Source organism: Rhinopithecus bieti, unplaced genomic scaffold (genome assembly GCF_001698545.2).
Source record: "Rhinopithecus bieti isolate Rb0 unplaced genomic scaffold, ASM169854v2 scaffold_33652, whole genome shotgun sequence".
Classification (NCBI taxonomy): domain Eukaryota; kingdom Metazoa; phylum Chordata; class Mammalia; order Primates; family Cercopithecidae; genus Rhinopithecus; species Rhinopithecus bieti.
In genome coordinates, this window is record NW_016814761.1 from 1,854,474 (window position 1) to 1,877,280 (window position 22,807).

The 22,807-nt window shown below is 53.5% G+C and overlaps 1 protein-coding gene across 6 annotated transcripts in view; it reads left to right on the forward strand.

The window, feature by feature from the left end:
* PAX7 (paired box 7) overlaps positions 1-22,807 on the forward strand; it is a 129,083-nt gene that overhangs the window by 97,692 nt on the left and 8,584 nt on the right. For 4 of the 6 annotated variants that reach the window (XM_017852009.1, XM_017852011.1, XM_017852010.1 and 1 more), the window contains one exon: positions 18,599-18,845. In XM_017852009.1, the coding sequence (XP_017707498.1) occupies positions 18,599-18,845 (247 nt within the window). Of the gene's footprint in view, positions 1-18,598; positions 19,098-22,807 lie in introns of those variants that run through there. The other 2 variants (XM_017852007.1, XM_017852008.1) reach the window with 1 other exon arrangement.

Below are 22,807 nucleotides of genomic sequence, written 5' to 3' on the forward strand. Positions count from 1 at the left end.
GGCGGCGTGGAGGGGGGATCGGGTCGGGGGGATCCGCGCGGCCGCCCCTCCCCGCGCTCCGCCGCCGCCGCCGCCGCCGCCGCGCCTTTGATCCATGGCCCGAGGCCGCCTGACAGTGGAAAATGCGGGGAGACAAAACCACTCAGTCAAAGTGATTCCCAACAACTGTCTCCCCGAGATAAGGACGCCCTCGGGCTCGGCGGCCTGCTTAATTCCCGCTGCCCGGGCCTGGGATCCCGAGCAGCCGCTCGCCTGGCCGCCCCCGAGACTGCAGAGCCGCCACTCGCTCGTCCAGTCTTGGTCGCGGGGTCTAGGGAAGGGGCAGGCGGCGAAGGGACGGGCAGCCGGTAAGCAAGACCCTTGCTACCTGCTGGAGAGAGAGGCTGAGAGGCTCCCACGGGAGCTCCCGGTTCCCCATCCGTTCATTAGGGCCTTTTCCACCAACGCACTTGCCCTTCCCTCCACCTAGAACCTTCTCGCCCCCGCTCTCCTCCTCGCTTAGCCAGCGCTGCTCATCTCTCAGGTCTCAGTTCAGAGGTCGTTTCCTCCAGAAGTTTGCCCTGACCTGGCTCTGATGGCTAGGCCCCCTCCCATGTCCCTTGTATTCCCCTGGGTAGCAGCTTTGCCTCTGGTTTCTGACTTTTTGGATAGCGCGCTCTCCCTCCAATGCAAGGACCCTAGGCTCTTGGCCTGTGTCCCCAGCACAAAGCCTGGCACGAAGCAGGTGCCCAATAAACAGCTGTGAGAATGCCCTGGGCTCTCCTGAGAGTCTATTCTGTGCCCCATTCTGTGCACAGAGGATGCCAGGTGAGCTAAACCTGGCCTCTGCCCTCAAGAACCTTCCAGTTAGTCCACCCACAGACAAGCAAGCAGACAAACGGTGAGCCAGAAGCCTCCAAAGAGGAGGGAGGCCTGGGAAGGGTCCTGGGAAGGGTCTGCAGGCCCCTGGTAGTGAGGGAAATACCGTCTTGAGGGCCAGCTGGCCCGACTCACTGGACAGACCACCTGGAGCCCCGGCTCTGCTGTCTGACCACCCTCCTTGGCAAACTATGGTTCGACATTGTGGAGATTCCAGAGGGACAGGAGATGAGATTATGTAAAGTGAGGCCAAAAGGGAGCCATCATGATCCCACCTGAACCTTCATGGGGGTGTCAGGGACAGGAGAACCAGCATGTTTGGGATGATGGCTGGAGGCACATGTCCTGTGGAGGCAGAATTCAGCTGAACTGAGTTCACTCGGAGCTGGCCAGGGATGGAAGGGGTAACTTTGGAAAGCAGGGAGCGTCCCATCTCTGCTCAGAGTGGGGTGCAAGCAGAATCCAGGCCATACCTGCCAAACTGGTTGGAGGGTGAGTCCTTGTAGGGTGGGGCGATTGAGCTAGAGTCAGTGGTTCCTAAACCCCAGCCTCAAAATGATCTGGGAGACCTATTAAAAACCTTAATTCGCAGACTCCACCCTGAGAGGCTGTTATAGTTGGTCCATGGTGGGACTGGGGAAATGTGTATTTTTTAAAAAGGTACAGTGCAAGGCAGCCAGTCTCAGGCCTAGCACATCCAAAGCATGGATTAGCGAGCTTCCACCTTGTCAACCTCACGTGGGGATCTGTCGAAGGCCTCCCTAACCTCAGTGCACCTGAGGGTCCCCATGCTCCCCAGTGGTATCCACACCTTGACCCTCCCTCCCTCCCTCCTTCCCTCCCTTCCTTCCTTCCTTCCTTCCTTTTTTTTTTTGAGACGGAGTCTGGCTCTATTGCCCAGGCTGGAGTGCAGTGGCTCGATCTCGGCTCACTACAACCTCCGCCTCTCAGGTTCAAGCAATTCTCCTGCCTCAGCCTCCCGAGTAGCTGGGATTATAGGCATGCGCCACCACGCCCGGCTAATGTTTGCATTTTTAGTAGAGACAGGGTTTCACCATGTTGGCCAGGCTGGTCTCGAGCTCCTGATCCTCCCGCCTCAGCCTCCCAAAGTGCTGGGATTACAGGCATGAGCCACCACACTCAGCCAACCCTTCTTTTTTTAGAAAACAAGTTGGAGAGAGTGTCTGCTTGAAATGAACTGAGATCCCCCTCCCCAGCAATCTCAGAGCTAGAAGACATCTAGAAAGAGTTAACTGGCTGTCTCATTTTGCAAATAGAGAGACTCACAATGCTCCTGCACACATTCACCGTCCAAAAAGACTCAGGAGTTAGCAGGGCTTTCCGAGGGCACAGTGGGTCCAGCAATGGCCTTATTGCAAGAGGTTGATTTTCAGCATGTGCAGTCATCCGTGCCTCTGTTCCCAGTGGCTTAGGTGACTTCTGCTTTGACACAGAGCCCTGGGGAATCTTTTCAAGTATCCAAAAGAGGCAACCCGTGTGGGTGAATGAGTCCTGGATGAGGAGACAGGAGACCTGGGTGGGGCTTTTGAGGGAGATCCGCCCCTGCCCTACTCCTGTCCCGCTCCTGTCCCTCCATCCTGCTGCGTGAGGACTGGGGCTTTGGAGGACAGGAGACAGTGTACACTCTCAGAACCCAGCCCCCAGGCCCTGGGGACTGCCAGTGGAACTGGCCTGAGGCCAAATGAATGTGACCCTCTCACCAGCCCAGGGGTCTCTGACCAGCGGCATCGGAGGATTAAGGTCCCGTGAGAGTCCTGGCAAATGTCTTATCACAAAGGGGACACGTCCAGGCTGAAATTGAGACATGATGCCCAGGGGCAGAAGTTCCAGAGCCTCCCCCACAAGGGGCTCCCTTCCCTTCTTGGGCATATATAATGCCCTCCTCCGGCCCTGGAACTCCACAGCATCCTTCCCTGAGCCCCCTGGGTTGTGGCTCCAACCCCAGCCAACCTCATTCTACTTGTCTAGGTCTCTGGGGTGAAACAGCTGTCCCAACTGGAGTCATACTCTGCTTTGACCCCCAAAGAAGTGGAGTTGGCATCCCGGCATGGTTACTGATCTCAGTAGCAGTCATGCCACACTACATTGGTTTGGCAGTTGGCAAAGGCGCCTCTACTCGTATTAGCTATTTGGTCCTCCCTGAGCCCTAAGGGCTTGGAATCATTGTACCCATTTTGCAGACTCAGAGAGGTGAACTCCATGGTCAGCAGCAAGGGACAATGTTGGAACCAAAACTCCTGGTTTATCCAAATACTCAATTCTCTCCTCCAAGCTGGGCTGCCAGAACAGGCAGAGTCTGGAGCAGACCCTTGCTACTCCAAGTCTGTTCTGCACTTTAATGAGGTCCCTCCGAGGCTCTACGTGCCTGTGGATGTTTGAGAAGCACTAAAGGATGACCTCTCATGCCTTCTCCTCCTCCCAGCTGTCAGATGCTCCATAAGCTCCCTGCGATGACTCAAAGTGGACGACCCTGAACAGCAGAGGATAGAGGAAGGAAGGGGCCTGGGAGGGAACCCCAAATCCTTCCGAGGCCCAGAGGAAGAGGCAGGAGAACAAGGGAGGTGGCTGCGGTTCTGTACTCAACCAATACCCAGCTAGAGCAGGGTATGGGCCTGGCACCCTGGCATGACAGCTTAACCCTGGGCACATCAAGCTCCTGGGCTGAGTTGGCAGGTGACTCTAGCAGGGAGGTATGCAGTGGGCAAGGAAGTGGTCAGAGAAGACAGACCCAGAGAGAGCCAGGGCATGAGGTGCTGATGGAGAGAAGGGAGGTGGGTGTGGATGGACCCATGGAGAGAGGGGAGGTGGGTGCGGACAGACCCACTGAAGCATCATGGAAAGGGAGGGATGTATAGGGGTGGAGGTTGAGGGGAGAGAGAGAGAGAGAGAGGTAGAGAGACACCTAGAGACCGAGAGACAGAAACAGGAGCAAGAAAACCTAGGACAGAGCAATGCAGAGGCGGGGGCATATACAGGGGTGGGGCCGGGAGAGGAAGAGACACAGGGAGAGGGATGAATCAAGAAGGCCAGGGATGATGGAGGGGGGACCCCAGAACTGGAGGGAGGAAGGTGCAGAGAAAGGGCTTGCGGGATCGGAGGAGAGGGACACAGACAGCTCTGCCATCAGAGGAACCCGAATTTGAATTCCAGGCCCACCACCTGCTCCCCCATGTCGATCCATGGGAGCAGCAGCAGCAAGCGGGTCCCTTTCTCTCCTAGCCTAGTGACCTGCCAGAGCCAGCTTCTCTCCACACTCCCTCCAGCCTCTTCTCCCACTCCCAGTCCAGGTGTCCATGGCGAGGACCTTTTCGCATGCATGGGGCCTGCCCAGGCCTGAACCCCAGGTGCCCTGGCCTCCCAGTGTGGCGGTGGTGGGTCTCAGAGCCCTCAGAGCCCAGGGTGAGAAGTCCTGCCCTTTTGCCAAGTGTTTTCCTTTAGTTCCAGATGCCACCCTGACAGGTGCTACCCTGTGATTAATGTCCCCACCTCCAAGGCCTGGGACCAGCCCCTCCTCCCCAAGCTAGAGGTGGCGGTGGGTGGGCAGTGCAGGGACTGAGCTTCTAGAATCCCTTTCTGGTTCCTCCCTCTCCCTGGACCCCCTGTAGCCACCAGCAGCAGAGAGCAGACCCTTCCTCAAAGACCCTCTCAGATGAGCCACATGGCCGTGGCTGAGTTTCCCTTTAAGCCTCAGTTTCCCTGGCTCTCTGAAGCTGGCAGTAGTCCTGCTGCTGTGCTCAGGAGGCCATGCCAGCAGAGAACCCATGGCTCCCTGGAGCAAAGCAGAGAGGCTGCTGGGGGCCTCTGAGGAGCCCCACACAGTCTTGATACCAGAGCTGCTAATGGTGGATGTGGGGGTAAAAAGAGCCATTTCTGCTGTGTCAGTGACGCAGGGAGGAGAACCTGGCAGTTGTCGGACCATGTCTGGAAACACAGCCTTCAGCAACTTGAAGGCCCTGTGCAGAGTGGCAGAGAAGCAGACCATGGTTACTTCAAAGGAGAGTCATGATTAGGGGCGTTGCATGGTTTGGGGGACTGCTGTTAGAGATGGGGATCAAGGTTGGAGTTAGAATTGGTTGTGTTCAATTGGAGAATATTATCTAAGTTGGTGGCAATGGTTACCAGCTGTGTGATCTTGGGCAAGTGACTTGACCTCTCTGTGCCTCCATCTGCTCATCTATCAAATGTGGACGACACAGGGTTGGGCCTGCTTCCCAGGGCTGTTGTGAGGAGTAAATGGGTTAATTCTGAAATGCTTAGAATACTACCTGATGTGGAGACAGCATTAAGGAAATATTAGCTTAGGATTATGGATGGCTGACCTTGGAAGTGTGGTCAGCACCAGGGTCATGGAGTAGGGTCATAATCAGAGCAGAGGCCCCTGGTTGAAGTTGGGGTGCATGCAGTATAGGATAAGGCGGGGACTCCATTTGCCCAACCCCTTCCCCGTATAACCCACGGCATCGCCTTCCCAGCCTGCATCGCCAGCGAAAAAGCCACTATCTCCTCCCGCATCTCTTAGGGCCCGGGGACTGAAATGAGACAACATCTCTCCGCCACTGTCCCCAGTCTCTTGTTTGTTTGGTACGTGGATGCCGTGGGCACGTTTTTGCTAATTTTGTAGCTGCCTTTATCAAATGGGAATTCACAAGCGCTTTATCCTCGATAAGTGGATTAGTCGGTGAGCTAAACAAGAAGGTGTGGGACGCGGGGGCTGCTCCGGAGAAGATATTTGTTTTGCAAAGAATGGAGCCTGCGTTCCCTGCCCTGTGTGGGTGAGGCGGCAGGGCGTCGACGTAGCTGGAAGGGCTGTCTGTGTTCCTTCTCCCAGGGCCCCGGAAGCTCTAACTCGTGGGAACTTTCTACAGTGCAAGCAGGGAGCAGGAGGGTGGCTGGATCTCTGCCGAAAGAGCTCCTGGGTCCATCTGGGCAGGGGAGGGAAACTCCAAATCAGACCCGGGTAAATAGGTATACCAGGGCTCATTTTGAGTTGTGTCACCTTCCTGGGCTGCAGCTTTTTCCTTTCCATCTTCTGTCTTTGTCCACCTTTCCTTTCCTTCTTACCCTTCACCTCCTTTTTTTGTCTCCCTTCTTCCTCCCTCAAACCCCTCCAAGGGCCTTTTGCTAAGAACTGTAAATTCAGGCACTGATAAGACATGGTTTCTGCTCTTGCAGGCTTCATAGTCCAGTTGGACAAAACCAAGACAACAAATTAATGGGCCCCCAAATGTGGCAGCGAGAGGTGAATCTGGTTGGAAACCCTAGAATGCTTCCAGCTGCTTCCTTAGCCTTGATGCTCTCTAAGGAAGGCCATCTGGTGCTCACAGGGCTTCTCAAACTTCTCTTCAAACACCCGGGATAATAGTTGAGTATGTTCCCCCTGAGGCCCTGGGGGTAGGGTGTAACATAGAGTTTCATGTATTCTCTTTGAGATGCATTCTTTGCCACTGCGGAGCCATGTAAGTTGGGTCATAATAATGGAATAAGTTGGCATCATGTCAAGTTGACTCCTCTCCAGGAAGTTGCGCCATGTTCAGCTTGTGACTTTGCATGGCACATGATGGACAACTGCGTATGGGTACTGAGAGGGAATCAAAGACGACTGGGATGTCTGAAGTCTGAGTGACCAAGAAGGTGAGGCATCGTAGACAGAAACAGGGAATGCAGGAGGAGGACCTGGGTCAGAGGTAGCTCTTTGTAGGTCAAGACCAGGAGATAGCCACAAACGTGTCCAGGACAGAGGTTGGGCAGAGATGTGGATTTCAGAGACATCTCTCAGCAGAGACCTGGAGATGGAATAAGATGCACAGGGATAGAAGAGAGAAAGACTGGGAGGTTTCATTGCACCCGTAGAGGGTAGGGGACCAAAATGCTTTCTTTTTCTCTTCCATTTTTAATATGCACAGCCAGGATCTTGAGGTCCTTGCTCTGTGTTGCAGCAAGAGCCTGGTTGAAGGGGAGAGAGGGAGCAGAGACTCTAAGAAGGAAGAAAAAGAGTGGAGCAAAGCATTCGGGTCCCCAGCTGGTCCTTAGCAGCGTCTGTCTGCCCCAAGCTGCCTCCAGCTGAGTGTGATTTTGCTATTTATTTACATGTAATTATTGCTATGAGGTGCAGATATTAATGCTGTCAAGAGCAATTTGCTCTGACATTTTTCACTCGCTCAGTGCCCCCGCCACTCTCGATGGGGCCCAGGGTTCTCCCGGCTCAGGCCGCTGCGCGCTCGGTGGCCCGGCCGGGAACCACCCAGCCGGCAAGGAGTGGCGTCAGCGGGCTCACCCGGCTTCTCTGCAAACTCATTAAGCTTCGAAATTGAATTTGGTCTGGGAGAGGGCTGACTGGGCCCCACTCCACCAGCCGAGGCTGGCTCAAGGCCTCCCTGCTCTGCCTTCCACAGAGAAGACTGGGCAGAGCCAAGCTCGCTGGGGGATAGGCCAGTGGCTAAGGCTGGCAGTGGGCTGCAGAGGCAGCTGGTGAAGGCAGTGGAGGGTCATGGTCAGAGAGGTGAGATGTACACAGCCACCATCAGCAGAGCTCCAACATGGCCATGGCATGGTGCGGGCATGGTAGCTCAAACCCTCTCTGTATGCTCCGTTACCAGGTCACCCAAGAAACCAATCCCTGACTTTGAGGGACAGCACTGCAATTGACAGGTGCACCCACTTAACAACAGACTGTCCCATGAAGCCAGTCAAACACCTTAGTCATCCTTCAGAGGACAGTACCATGGGGGTAGGAAGAGGTACTGAGCTGGCCCTGCAGCAAGGCCCCTGGGTGGACACTGGGAAGAGAATCGACTTTCTGTTTACAACTTTTGAGTTCAAGTCCAAATCCCAGTGCTTACTAATTGTGGAGACTGGGGCAAATTATTTAGCTTTCTAGAGCCTCCATTTCCTGATTTTGAAAATGGAACAGCCATTTTTCATTATATTTCATATTTCATTGAATCTAAGACATCTGATGCTGGCCCTTCCTTGACCCTATCAGAAGGTGGGAACAAAAGCTTTCCACACAGCTACGCAACCCACATAGCCACAGCGAGGCAGTGATGAAGGCAATACGCATCCTGATTTCAGAGAGGTGAAAATGTACGTCTTCGACCTGATGTGGGGAGGAGGGGCTGGCGGCCCACCTGCACCTAGTAGGTGATGCACATAGTAGGTGCTTAAGGCTATGATCCTTTTTCCATGTGAGCCTTTCTATCACCAGGGGCCATTTTACAAATGGGGAAACTGAGGCTTATTTGTTCACTCATTCCGCTGAAGGGATTTTGTTCCTGGGAGGGGGCAAGCTGGGCCTGAGCTATCACGGCCCTGAGTCCTTAACACATTGTGATATGTGCCAGCTTGTCTGCCCAGGTACTAACGAGGCCTCCCTGCCACTGCTCAGTCCCTGCCACAGCCAATCTGCATCCTCGTCTCCACCAATTACCGAGGTGGAGACGCCCCCCCGCCCCAACTCCGCCACACCAGGGGAGCCTGAGAGCCCAGACCTCCTCCTTTTCCAACCTGGGCAGGGGACCAGAGTCAAGGAGGCCCTCCTCCCTCCCCTCTCCTTCCTCCTGCCTGCCCCTCCTCCCCTCAGCTCGGCCAATTAGGCCCCTGACACCTGGAGCCGCTGACAAACTGTTTCTGTCACTTGCTCTCTGTCTTTCATTAGGACTGCAGAGGAGGGGGAGCAGGCAAGGGAGGGGGAGGAGATGGGATCTTTCATGCTTAGTAAGGCCAGATACATTAATTACAAAACGGCCATTTGCCGCGTGAAAGTGTGCTAATTAAATTTATGCAATCATTATCTTTAAATAGTCATATCTTTCCCAGCGATCGGCCCCTTCCCCCCGAGCCCCGCCGCTCCGAGCAGAGTCGCTCTAATCCGGCGTCCGCCATTTATCGAGCCATCAGAGATGGTTTCTGAATCTCACTGCACCCTTTTAGCACCAGTGCCCACCAGGGACCCTGAGCCCTTCGGATCCATCCTGGCATGGGCACCTTCAGACTCAGGCCGACCCAAAGATCTGCCCTGGATGAGGGGCAAAGCCTTCATCTGGTGTTTCCAGATATTTCTAGATGTTTCCAGATATTTGGAGATTGACATTGGAAGAACGTGTGTCTGTGTGTGTGTGTGTGTGTCTTTGACTTCTTGGACAATGAGTGGAAAGCCATTCTGTTCCTCCCTCCACTCCCACCTCACCTCTAGACATCTTATAAAACAGACATTGGAAGAGTGTGTGTGTTTGCGTGTGTGTGTGTGTGTGTGTGTGTGTGTGTGTGTGTCTTTGACTTCTTGGACAATGTGTGGAAAGTCATTCTGTTCCTCCCTCCACCCCCACCTCACCTCTAGACATCTTATAAAACAGACATTGGAAGAGAGTGTGTGTGTGTGTGTGTCTTTGACTTCTTGGACAATGAGTGGAAAGCCATTCTGTTCCTCCCTCCACGCCCACCTCACCTCTAGACAGTCCTTAACTAAAAGCCTCCAAGGACTCCTGGGATGATGGGGAGGGTGCTCTTAGAAACCCACTGGGTTGGTGGATGTTTGCCATATGACCCCTCAATTTATTTTTTTCCTTCAACCAACTCTGTGCTCGGAGTAAAAAGATAAATTTGTTTCTTCATTCATGAATTTCCTCACTTAGCAAATGTTTGTTGGGTGCCTTCTGTGTCCCAAGCACTGGGAATAAGATGCCAAGTCTGTCCCCAGGCAGCTCCTGCCAAATCCAGGCACGTCATGGCCACAAGAAAACAACAAACAGGGTGAGGCTCGGTCTGTTCCCAGGCAGAGGGTTGGGCCTTAGTGAGACTGAAAGTTTCCGCGGGGTAAGGCTTGAACACAGGAACCTCACAGCCTCTTTTGGCTGTACCTCCCAGGGTCTCTCCCTCACACAGTAGAAGATTCTTACCAAAGTCTCAGTTGGATGTCTTCTGCTGCAGTTTCACAAATTACCACCTGCGCTTTCCTCTTCACTCAGACAGAGCCAGCCTCATGAGTCTTTCCAAGTCTGTGTATCAAACTGCACATGGGAGGAGGAGAGACCGCTACAGGGTTGTGGGTGGGTAGCCCCTACCCTGGTCAGAGATGGCAATGACCCGATGTTCACCATGTATCCTCTGAGCTTCCAAGGTCCCCAAGCTTCAGCCTGTACTCTGGGTTGGGGCACACAGGATCTGTGCCCCATACACGTGCAGTGCTCACATGCACACACACGCAGGCAACACTCACACATGCACACACAGTAGTAGCTACTGTGTGCACGTACAATAATGCACACGCAATGCTCATGCACACAATACTCACACAAGCACACATACAAAATTCACACATACACACACAAGTACTTGCACATGCACACAAAAATTCTACACATGCATGTACAATACTCCCATGCACATATAACACACAGGCACATGCAAAGACACAATGCTCACATCACACAATGACTTAGAAGCATCCATACAACACACACACAGTACTTCCATGTGCACAAACATGCATGAACACACAGTACTCACACGTGCACACACAGCATTCACACATGCACACACTCTCTCCCTCTCTCTCTCACACAGACACATACACACAAACACACACACACTGAGTTAACACTCAGTTAATAAATGACCCTAAGCCACCTATGGTAAATGAAGGCCACAGCCAGGCACAAGGCAATCGCCTTTTAGCATCAGACCAGAAGTCAAGAGTCAAGGATCCTTGCCCCGATCCTGCCACTCATCCCCCAGGGGATTCTGGGTGAGCTGCTAAGCCTCAGTCTTCCCATATGAAAAAGGGAGTAACAGTGCTTCCTAGAGTCGTTGTAAGGCTTAAAGGGAAATACTTCACAAACTGTAAAGTGCTGTGCTTGTGCAAGAGAATGCCATCAGCCAGGCTTAGAAAAGCGTTCATGGAAGGCTTCGAGGGTGAAAATGAGAGGGAACCAGGAGTCAGGGGGCTGGGTTGGGGGAGGGAAGGGGAGCCTCTTGCCCACACAGCAGGTGCAGGGCTTCGGTGTGGGATGCTGGTAGTGGAGGGGGTGGGGTGTGGAGGCCATAAGCAGAGATGGACGCTGAAGTGGAAGGTGGGGGACAGGGAGACCTGCAGGAAATCTTGTTTGGAAGCTCCAAGTCAGCACCCGAAGCCCATTACCGCTGTCCACAGGGGGGAAGGAGAGGGAGGGTCCAGATCCTCTTAGTGGAGAATTGAGAGGAGAGGGAGCGAGGGTGAGCAGTTGCCTGGGTAGGTGATTTCTGGTTTGCACTAATCTCAGTGTGGGGCTGGGGACAGGCGGCCGCCAGCAGGTGCATGCGTGTGTCTGAGTGTCCCCTGGGGGCTGGAGGAGGGTGAAGGGGCACACAGGTTTGTGTGAGTGAGCTGGCGAAGGCGGAGTTGTGGGGTGGCAGTGTGTGGGTGCATGAGGGTCTGTGTACCTCTGTATGTGTGTCGGGGAGGCCGGTGGATCTGTGGCCAGCGGGGCGTGTGTGTGTGTGGGTTTTCATGGATGTCATTCTCTGTGTGTTTGTGTTGGTGCATCTGTAATGTGTGTGTCTTCCTGCTTGGGTGTCTGGGTGTGTTTTGTGTGCATCCCATATCTTCGCCTGTATGAATATAGATGTGTCATGGTATTACGTGTGTGTAGCAATTCACAATGATGTCTTGAGACTAGTGGCTCCCAAACTTGGCTGCTCATTAGAATCACCCGGGAGCTTAAAAAACTCCCGACCTGGCCGAGCCTGTAATCCCAGCACTGTGGGAGGCCAAGGCAGCCGGATCACCTGAGGTCAGGAGTTCGAGACCAGCCTGACCAACACGGAGAAACCCCATCTCTACTAAAAAAAAAAAAAGTTAGCCAGGCATGGTGGCACATGCCTGTAATCCCAGCTACTTAGGGGGCTGAGCCAGGAGAATCCTGGTAGGTGGAGGTTGCGGTGAGCCAAGATTGCGCCACTGCACTCCAGCCTGGGCAACAAGAGTGAAACTCCGTCTCAAAAAAACAAAATAAAACAAAACAAAACAAAAAAAACTCCTTACCCCCCCCCCCAGACTCCCCAGTGATTCCAGTGGACAGTCAAGATGGAGAACCAGTGATGGAGCAGACAGACCCAGGGGAGCCACCCACCCGTCCCTCTTGCCCAGTCCTCAGCCTGCTCTGACAGGATCTGCTTGGAGGTAGAGGTGGATTCCAGGCCCCAGACCCTTAGGAACCAAGGCAAGTTGTGAGCTGGGCTGCCCCAGGTCATCTCCCGGTCTGGGGACAGTCCTTGGTCCGTAGAGACACTTCCATGCAATTCAGACAAACGCCTTCTACTCCTGGCAAGCTGTGTTCTGACAACAGGAACAGATGGCTCTGAAAATATCTCCTCTTCTCACCTCTTGTGGAAGTCTAAACGGTGAGCCGGGGCTGGAGGTGGACCTGAGGCTTGGAGATCAAAGTGCTCTGTGGGTCAAGCCAGCAGATCCTTTTGGAACCACACCCAAGACTGGGGGCAGGAGGGAGTGGCAGTAATCCCTGGGGTGCCAAGTCACTCCCCCTCTTTGAGCCTCAGTTTCCGCATCTATGAACATGCAGCAAACTCCAGGTTGCCTCCCACGTTTCATGTGCATATTTGAGTGTATTTACATGCAAGTGTGTGCGTGTGTAAGTGTGTTGGATGAGTTAGAGAAAGTGGGCGTGCAAACGGGAAAAGCTATGCTGCTGGTTAACTGGGGCTCTGATGAAAGGCTGCTTGGCGGTCAGGACCAGAGATGTTTTCAGTGAACTCATCGTCCTGGATTCAGGTGTGTGTCCTGCAGAGTGTGGTGTGGGCTGCCCTGTGCAGTGTGTGTGTTGTGGATTTGTGCGGATTCTAGGCCTTGCTCAGCTGAGACTGGGAGACTCCAAGGATTTGTACTTCAATGGTTCCTTCTTTCTACAGGGGAGCACATTCAGGCCAGAGTGGGGTGCAACTTGTCAAAGCCACGCACTCCTGGCTCCCTTTCCAGTGTGCGGGCCCCAGCTTCTGCGTGGGGACGGAACAGTTCTGAGGGGGCAGAGCAATGCTTCATTCAGAAAGCACCCATTGGGTGGTGGTCCCCGTGGCAGAAAAAGATGGAAAACTGCATGGCCCCTGACTGAGAGGTGTTCCCAGAGTCTGCTTCCAAGTGCTCATTTCCATCTCAGGCGAGGTCCCTGAGCCGCCTGCCTCTTCCCTTCTAATCAGGCAGAAGAGATATCAGGGAGGTGAAAAAGGAAGGGGAGGAGGACATATTTACCGGGAGCTAACAATGCAGCAGGCATGGCACATCCAGTGTACATTTACTCACTTAATCCTTAAAATAACTCTCTAGGTAGCTACGATTATCATCATACCCATTTTATAGATGAGAAAACAGAGGCACAGAAGGTTAAAGAAATTGCCCAGGGTCACAGCTAGTCAGGGCAGATATTCTGGCCCCCATGCTGCAAGAAAGCCCTTCTGAGCACTGACTGGCCCAGGCCCAGTGCCCTCAGGGAAACTCTTGTCCCTCTTAGAGCCTCAGGGTCCCTCTCAGTGCAGAGGTGGGGCTCCGTGACCTGCCGCTGGTCCCTGCAGCCTTGACCTGATTCCTGACCCCCATCCCTATCCTGACCTTCAGTCTGTGGGCCCTGTGCCTCCCTCTCCCTCTGCACCCTGCTGCGGCCCCCACCCACCCACCACAAACCCTGCCATGGAGCCCCAATGATGACGATCGCCCCTTCTAATTGCAGCCGCACTCCCAAAGCCACGTTCGGTTATCACAGAGGGTGCAGATCTCGCAGCTCAGCCTCCTCAGTCCCAGGCCCTCGGGGCCAGCTCAGGAACGGAGGGAATTAATTACATTTTTCCCATCCCCTTCTTTTAAAGTAGGGGAACGGGCCGGCACGTCCCGGGGGAGGGGACGGTAAGCAGAGGCTGCGGAAGGGGGGCCCCCACCCCCAAACCAGCAAGCCTCTCCCCAGCGGGCGGAAGGGAGGGTGAGGCTAGCGTCTTATTGATTTAGTCTGGTCGAGGCTGGGACTGATTTGGAGCAGAGGGAGAGGAAGGGGTTGGGGCGGGGTAGAGGCCATGGCAGGTTGGGGAAATGGAGGAGGAAGGGAGAGGAAGGGACGGCTGTCTGTCAGCCTGACGGACAGCCCTGAGATTTGCCTTCAGATAAAACCTTACAGATGTGGAGGTCGGTATTGATTTTGAGTTAGTAACGGTAACGTACCAAGAAGTAATACATTAGTGAAAGCAAGGTCACCGGGAAAAAAGCAAAACCCACCCGGGGAGAGGCCTTAGCATTCTTGAGGGGGGTGGATTACTGCATCAGACCTGAACTTCCTCAAGTTGAAAAGTTTGCAGGCTCCGGACCTCAGCTGGGCTCCTAACTGTGGGCCAATGCTTCCTGCTTCTGCAGGCCAAGAGGGAGCCCTAGAGGTCCCCGGGAAGCCAGAGACCAGCGAGGGTCATTTAGGCCCGTAGGGCTCTGTGCAGTGAGGTTGCCAAACCTCTCCTTGTGTGCTCTCCAGCACAGTTGGTGGCAGGGAAAGAGCACAGCTAGGGACCCGGGAGGCCTGGGTGCAAATCCCAGCTCTGCCACTTACCAGCTGTGTGGTTGCGGGTGAGTCCTTTTGCTTCCCCGTGTCTCAATTTCCCCATCTGCATAATGGGAGTAATGATACCCCATCTGCTTGAGGAGTCCATGAACTGACCAATATATGACTCAGGCCCTGTGGTCTTCATCGGCGAGTGTTCTCCCCTCCCGCCGCTCTCCATTTGGGTCCTGTCCCATTAGCTTAGACGCTGCCCTGCCTGGAGACAGGGGGTTGGATGAAATGGAAGCCCTTTGATCCACAGACCCCCAGGGACTCTGGAAGAGAGTGAGCCGCAGCAGCACATCCTCCATTCACACCTTCCCCAGATGTGGATTTGATTTGCTGTTCCAGGGCAAATCCCATTGAGCAAATCCCATTATGGGAAAGTGAGCTGTCTGTTCACGGCCCAGGGTCCAAGGCCTGCTGAGCCACCGGACACCACCCAAGCCCCTTCTGAGAAAGGACTGTACAAGCCCTTGCAGCTCCTGGAATTTCCACCCTCCACCTTCACCTTCTTGCTGTTTCCTAAACCTGCTGAGTATATCTCGTGGTTCAGCCCCCTCAGCCCCAGGGACCTCGGGGCCTTTGCACTTGCTGATTTCTCTGCTTGGAAGGCTCCCCTGCCTCGTCTTCTTCTCAGGGCTGTTCTTTCTGGTCTTGCTGGATATCACATCTTTGGGGAGGCCCTGCCTGACTATCCCACATAGCCCCTTATTTTTCCTCCTTAGCATTTATCAGTATCATAAATTATATTATTTGTTCACTTGTTTATTGTCAACTTCGTTCCTTAGGCTGACACCACCAGGAAGGCATGGGATTGGCATTTTTCATGGCTGTGTCCCCAGTGCCTGGCTCAGTGTCTGGTATATAATAGGTGCTCAGTAAATGTTTTTAAAGGAATATGTATGAATTCAGCAGAGGTTTTCTGAGCTCAGAATATGTAGCAAGCACCACGTAGGCACTGGGGCTACAGAGATTAACAAAACGCAGTTTATCCTGCTCTCAAAGAGCTCATAGTCCAGCACTAGCTCCAGACTGGCACATAGTAGCACTCTATGAAATGCTTGTTGGATGAATACATGAATGAATGAAGGATATCTTCAAGAAATAACACATTGTTTGGGATAGCTGGGATGTAAAGTGCAAAGTAGAAAGGGGTGAAAGGAGTTGGGACAGGCAGCTAGAGGTCTGGTCACTAGGAGTTTTTGATGAGAGGTAATGGGGAGCCATTGATAATTCTTGAGTGATATTGTCAGATTGGGCAGCAGTTCTGTGTAGGTCTCTGTCTTAGAGGATGAGTACTGGGTCTACACATAGCTCTTAGCCTGTCTCAAAGCATCCTCGTCCTCTTCCTAACCATCCCCCCACCCCTCCTTTCCCATCATTCCGTCTGGACTTGGCATCTTGGGAATGGGCAGGCAGGAAGGATCAGACTGGAATCTCGCGGGAGCAGACAAACCCTCCCAGGAGTCTCCCAGCCCCCAACGACTGTCCTGAAAGAAGGAATCTGGAGCCTGCGTGTTTTTTCTGAGCCCCTAAGTCTATTCTTGGAGTCCAGGCCTCCTTTGAGCAGGGAGCAGGGTCCGTGTTTGTGTTGGGCCAGAAAGGAGATGGGTAGGAAAAGGTCTAGACTGAGAACCCCAGGGCAGAGTTAGATTCCTGAGTTTGCCCTGGGACCTTGCTCTCCTCCCCAAGCCCCTAGACACTCTTCAAGCTAAGGAGATCGCATCTTGACAAACAGAAAGCAACAAACACAGCCCCGAGTGTCAGACACCCTCACATACTCCTACCCCAACACCCTACTGTTGACCTGACCACAACAAAGACCTCAGAAGCACATTGAACACAGCGCGAGCTAGGAAGACCTCAGCTCCCTAAAGTAGTGCTGGTGTCCAAAGGACTCCAGACACTCCCCAGCCAAGCCTCCTGCCTCCCAGGCAGATTTTCTCTCTCCTTCTTGCAAACCCATCCCAGCGTGTCTTTGCCATCTTGATGAAGTTGACACACCCCTATGTCCCACCCAAATCTCCCCAGCTGCGTGGAGATGAAGACTAGACAGTTGATAACCCCAGCTGGTCTGAGCTCTGAGGTCTGAGCTCTGGCTCAGAGGGAAAAGGTGGAGGAGGGGAGACCCCCCAGGGCTGAGGGCATGGGGGAAAGAATCAGGCATAGGCTCTGCTCAAGACATTTCAGAGGACCTAACCTTCCCCCAGAGTAAGGGACCCCACCCCACTCACCCCCCATTAGCTGCCCGGGAAACAAACTACTGCTGGTCCTTGGATTGAGACCCTCTAAAGTAATCAGATGCCTCAACCTCATTCTTTCTTGAGAGTTGAACTTGATATTTTGCAGGTGAGCCAGGGTCAGGTGAACTGAGTCCTGGGCCTGCTGTGAGATCTAGGGAAGCCACGCCCCCTTTGCAGGCCTCAGTTTTTTCATCTGAGAAATGGGCATCCTAGCTTTGCCTCACACATCTCTGTGGGGTTTTGGCTTGGGAGGGTCAAATGAGTTAACTGCTCAGGGATACTCCTGAGGTTACACAGCTGATAAACGGAAGAGTTTGGTGTCTATCCCTGGCCCAAAGAATCCATCGATGCCCTCGACTGTGGCCAGGCCTCAATGTCTGTGGCACAAGCCAGTAATAAAGGCAAAGATAAAAATCTTCAGAAGGTGTCTAGTCGGTAAAACGATCACTGCTCGAATGCCCGCAGCCTGCTTTCTTACCCTGGAGGGGGAGTTAGGGAACTCAACTGTGTGCCCAGCAGGGATTGCCACATAGTTCTCCATCTCGGTGCTGGGCAGATTATCAGTAAAGCCGTCCCCAACTCATACTCAGGGTCTTCCTCCCATAAAGGGTGGCATCACCAGAAGGTCATCAGGGGCCTGGGCCCTGCAGGTCAAGTTCACGAGGGCCTGCCTCTCCCTCCTGCCCTCTCCCCTGCCCTCCTCTGGACTGACTGGGACACGGTGCCCTCTCCCTCCTGCCCTCTCCCCTTCTCTGCTCCGAACTGACTTGTACACTGTGCCCTCTCACTCTCCAGGAGCTCCTGCTGTGCCACCCCCAGCCCCGCCCAGGGAAAGCACTGCTTTTCCCGCCCCCTTTCCTGGAGAGCTGGACAGCAGGTTCCACCTCCCCCAGATTTCCTGGACTGCCAGGGATGACTGGACGCCCTCCTCTGTGTCCTTTGATAGATACGATGCCTGGATCACAACTCCATGTCTCTGTGATCTTTGCTAGTAGCTTCCCTCACCAGACCCAGACCCTTTCTCCTCCTCTCCCACCACCGAGGGCAGGGACCATGGCTGTTTCTCCTCTGAAGTCTCAGAACCTTCAGCTCTCAGCCTGGAGCCAGAGTCACCATCCATGCCTGTTTGTGGAGTAAATAAGTGAACATCCCAGTAAGTGAACACCTGGACCTCCATCCAGGTCCCCTAAGCTGAGTTTCTAGAGACAAACTTCCCCTGGTAGTCTGTGTTGCCAGCACTGACAGTGAGTTCCTATTTGTGGAACCCGGCCAGGCAGGGAAGGAGGGGATGGCCACAGACCTCAGGAGCTGGTAGAATCAAAGGAAGGGGCCTGCAAGCCTCTGTGAAAGCATTGGCTGTGGGATTTGGTGTCGAAAGGGCAGGAAGCTCGGAGTCCAGAAAAGTGGCAGGCAGAGCAAGCCACGCACAGTGACCCAGACAGATCAGAGTCCTGCTGTAACGTTCGTGTTAGAAGATGGGGCCATCCCAGTCTGATGGGGGAGGCACAGTTCTCTGAGCTTGGAGAACTCCCTGACTGATGGGAGAGGCCTCACTAGCCAGTTCGTTCATTCATGCATTCATTCACGCATTTATTCATTCCATAGACAGGCCCAGAGTGCCCCTTAGAGCCAGGCCCTGGAGCTAGAGAGGCGAGTAAGGCCCTGCTGAGCTCTCAGTGGAAGGAGGATCCCTGGGTCAGGACCCTCCTTCGAGAGAAACACCGAAGACCAGCAGCCATCCCATGCATGAGGGCACACAATTCAGGTAAACTGAGGACCTCGAAGCGACAGAGATTTCAAGGGAACAACTCCGGCAAAGAGCATTCCAGGGCCAGCCTGGCATTGTGCCAGTGTGCTCATGTCTCTGGGGTCTGTCCGGTGAGCCTGGCACTAATGGCCTTTTCCCCACAGGTGATGAGCATCTTGAGCAACCCCAGCGCGGTGCCCCCGCAGCCACAGGCTGACTTCTCCATCTCCCCGCTGCATGGCGGCCTGGACTCGGCCACCTCCATCTCAGCCAGCTGCAGCCAGCGGGCCGACTCCATCAAGCCGGGAGATAGCCTGCCCACCTCCCAGGCCTACTGCCCACCCACCTACAGCACCACCGGCTACAGCGTGGACCCCGTGGCCAGCTATCAGTACGGCCAGTACGGCCAGAGTGAGTGCCTGGTGCCCTGGGCATCCCCCGTCCCCATTCCTTCTCCCACCCCCAGGGCCTCCTGCTTGTTTGTGGAGAGCTACAAGGTGGTGTCGGGGTGGGGACTGTCCATTTTACAGATGGAAAAATCGAAGTCCAGCAAGACAGAACAGTTCACCTAAAATGACACTGAATTGGGCAAAATCCAGGACATCTCCTGGCTAAGCCCCTGCTATGGCTCCAACAGAAATATAATACACAACACAAATATCACTTAACATTTCTAGTGGCCACATTTTAAAACATAAGAAGAAACAGGCCAGGAGTGGTGGCTCATGCCTGTAATCCCAGCACTTTGGAAGGCTGAGGCAAATGAATCACTTGAGCCCAGGAGATCGAGACCGGCCTGGTCAACATGGTGAAACTCTGTCTCTACTAAAAATACAAAAATTAACCAGGCATGGTGGCACGTACCTGTAATCCCAGCCACTCCAGTAGGTGAGGCACAAGAATCACCTGAACCCAGGAGGCGGAGGTTGCAGTGAGCCGAGATCACGCCACTGTACTCCAGGCTGCGTGACAGAGCAAGACTGTCTCAAAAGAAAAAAAAAAAGAAAAAAAAAATTAAGGAGAAGAAACAATGGAATTATTTTTACTAACATTTTATTTAACCCAGTATATCCAAAAGATTATCATTTCAAAATGCAATTCATATACAATTATTGAGATATTTTACATTCTCTTTTTCATGCTATATCTTTGACATCCTGTGTGTGTTTTATACTTACAGCCCATTTTAATTCGGACACTGAATTTTCAACAGAAATATTTGATCTGTATTTAAATTTCATATAGTTTACAATTGAGAAAATAGACTTACACACCCAAAGTGTTCCAAATTGTAAGTTTTCCAACCACTAAATAACCCAATTGAAGACTGGTTTCTGACTTTAAATTAGTTCAAGTGAAATCGACATTTGAAATTCAGTTTCCCGGTTGCACTAGCTGCAGTTCAAGTGCTCGGTAGCCATGGGCTGCTGGTGGCCACCGTGCTGGACAGCTCAGTGGGAGACCCTGCCCTTTCTGCCACAGGGCATGGGAAAGCTGTGTTTCCAGCTCTCTCCTCCACTCCAAACTCTGCAGTGGTCCCATGCACCCATCCCAGCTGCTATCCCCTTTGTGCCTTGCCTTGAGGCAGGGACCGTGGACCCTCAGACCAAAGGCTGGAAAACGCAGGTCTGAACACAGCCTCCGCCACCTGGCAAGGCCAGCAGTAGGGCAGGCCCAGATGGGACAGGGAGCCAGAGGTCACCAGTCACTCTTCCTGCCGCACCTCCCTGCAAAGGCCTCACCTGCTGGTGTCAAACTAATCAGAAGGGCGTGTGGCCAGAGGGTGAGGCCCCATCCCTGAGGGCATCCTCTCCCCCAGCCCAGCCCTGGGCCAGCCTTTCTGACCTCTGCTTCCTGCCCACCCCCCGAACCCGCTCCTCCTCACGTGGCGTTGGCCTCCACTGCCAAATGAGGGCCAGCTGTGTTGGCCTCCACCTCCCAGCTGTGTTCACAGCCCTTCCTGTGTGTGTACATGTTTGCGTATGTGTATGTACACATGTGTATATGGGTGTTTGTGAGTACATATGTTGCGACATGTTACAATTCGTGTGTGTGTGTGCATGTGATGCATCTGAGTATTTCAGCACCCATGTGTTACTGCATGCATATTTGCATATACGTGAATACACGTATGTGTCATTGGGCACGTGTGAGCATATGTGTATATGACTTCACATGTGTGCACATAAATGAGCATATTGTGCACACGTGATGTGCACGTTTGTGTGTATGAACACATGTGCACACATATATGTAAGTATATGTGTCTGCTTAAACATGTTTAAATGTGCATTCAAGTCTGTACATATGGTTGAGTGTGTCTTTATGTGTGCCTGCATGTTTGGCGTAGGTATGCATGTGTCATTTCTAGATATGTGTAATCAACATGTATGCGTGTGTATAGGTGCATATGAGTGTGTAAATGTGTGACTGTGCATGTGTATAGCCATGCATTGAGACATGTACACATGCTTCAGTGTGTCTGTGATTGTGCGTTTGGGAGTACCTGTGTGTGGACACACATACTGTGTGTGCAGTGTGTAAACAGGGGTGAGGGTATCAGTGCATGTTTGGGTATGTCATAGGTGTGACTGTGGGTACGTGTGTATGGATGTACATCTGGGTGTAGACATATACCATGTATAACTGTGTGTGTGTGAATGTGTGCGTGGGGGTCTGCATGTATATTTGAGAGCAGGGTGCACGCATGTGCATGGGAGAATTTCCGGAGGGTCCCAGGGTGACCTCCTGACCCAGCCCATGTTCCTGGGCATGGAGCAGGGCACACATGCTCTTGATAAATATTTTAGAGTGACCTCAGCGGGAGCAGCAGCACCAGCCTGGGGCGGGGGTTAGTCACACCTAAGCTCGGTGTCCTGCTCCAGGAGCGCCTGCTCAATTCGGAAATAAAATTAACCCCAAAGTCAGCATGGGGGCGGCAGGGGAGGGGATCAAAAGGGAAGGGGCCTAGGAGGCGAGAAAGGAGGGTTTGTTCTCTTGCTTGGGCAAAGCCAGCCAGAGCAGCTTCCTCCTCCCCCACCTCCCCCAACTCCATTCTTCTCTTTTCCATCCTCTCCTTCCACTCCCTTCTCCTCCTCCTCTCACTCCCCTTCCAGCTCCACCCCTGCTGCCCTGGCTTCTCCAGGAATAGCTCAGAGCTCCTCTTGGCCACATTCTCCAGCCCTCCCCAAAGGGAGCCCCGCACAGACCCCACCTCACCCCACAGAGACTCCAGGCTTGAGCTGAGAGGGAAGGACTGGAGGAAAAGTCCCCTCCTCTGCCACCAATTCGTGTGGGCCAGCCACACCCTTGCCTCTCTGAGCCTCAGTCTTCCCATCTGTGAAATGGAGGCCACAGATTAGACTCAGCCATCTCAGAGTGTTTCCACTGCACCACCTCCCTCTCCTTTGGCATTTTGGAGGCCCCGAGACACATCATGTTCCCACTAACCACTTGCCCCACATCCCTGGGCAACTTAATCCATCTATGGCCGGGATGCCCCGGCGTGTGTGCAACAGTCCCATGTCCCGGACTGTGCCCGTGTACGCCCAGGTCCACCTGTCATCCCTTGATGCCTGTCCTCTGCCCAAGTTCATCCCACAGGGCCCTGGGCAAAATGCGTGCTCCTCATTCATGTCATTCTCTAAGTTATTTGTCCCCAGGTTGCAGGTGCAAAAACGAGGCTCAGAGAGGCTAGGCAGCTTCTCCAAAATCCCACAGCATGGCAATGGTGGACCCAAAGTCTCCTAACTTCAAATCACAGATTTGTGGAGGCCACTCAGCAGCGATACACACCTGAGCCCACCCACGCGTGGATTCACGTCCACGGCTTCACATGCACCTGCATATGGACAGATGCACACGCAGAGAGAGGGATATATGTGAGTGTTCACTAATGTGTAGACACACAGCTTTAAGATATAAATATACAAAATGTGCATGTGTAAAGGAAGGAGGAATGGCCATTTATTGAGCATCTACTATGGGTCTGGCATTTCATCCTCATGCCACCCTATGCAGTGCACGTGGTTATTCCCATTGGACGGATGAGGAACTAGGATCCAGAGAGGCTGTTTGCCCAAGGCCTCCCGACAGGCCATACCAATATGTACACAGCCACACCTGCAGCCTGGTCCCTGGAGAACCACCTTCAGGTGTGCATTGAGCGAGCATACACATGGGCCAAACCGTTAGGCTCCAGAGTCCTCCTCCTCCTCTCCGTGGGCTTCTCATCTTCCCAGGGACACCTTCACTCCTTTTCCTGCTCTGGCCATTGTCCATCCACCTGTCTGTCTTCCCTCGTCTCTGGAGGGGTGGGGGCAGGGGCCCAGGGATGGGCACACGGCAGATTAATATGGCCCTGGTGTTCCCAG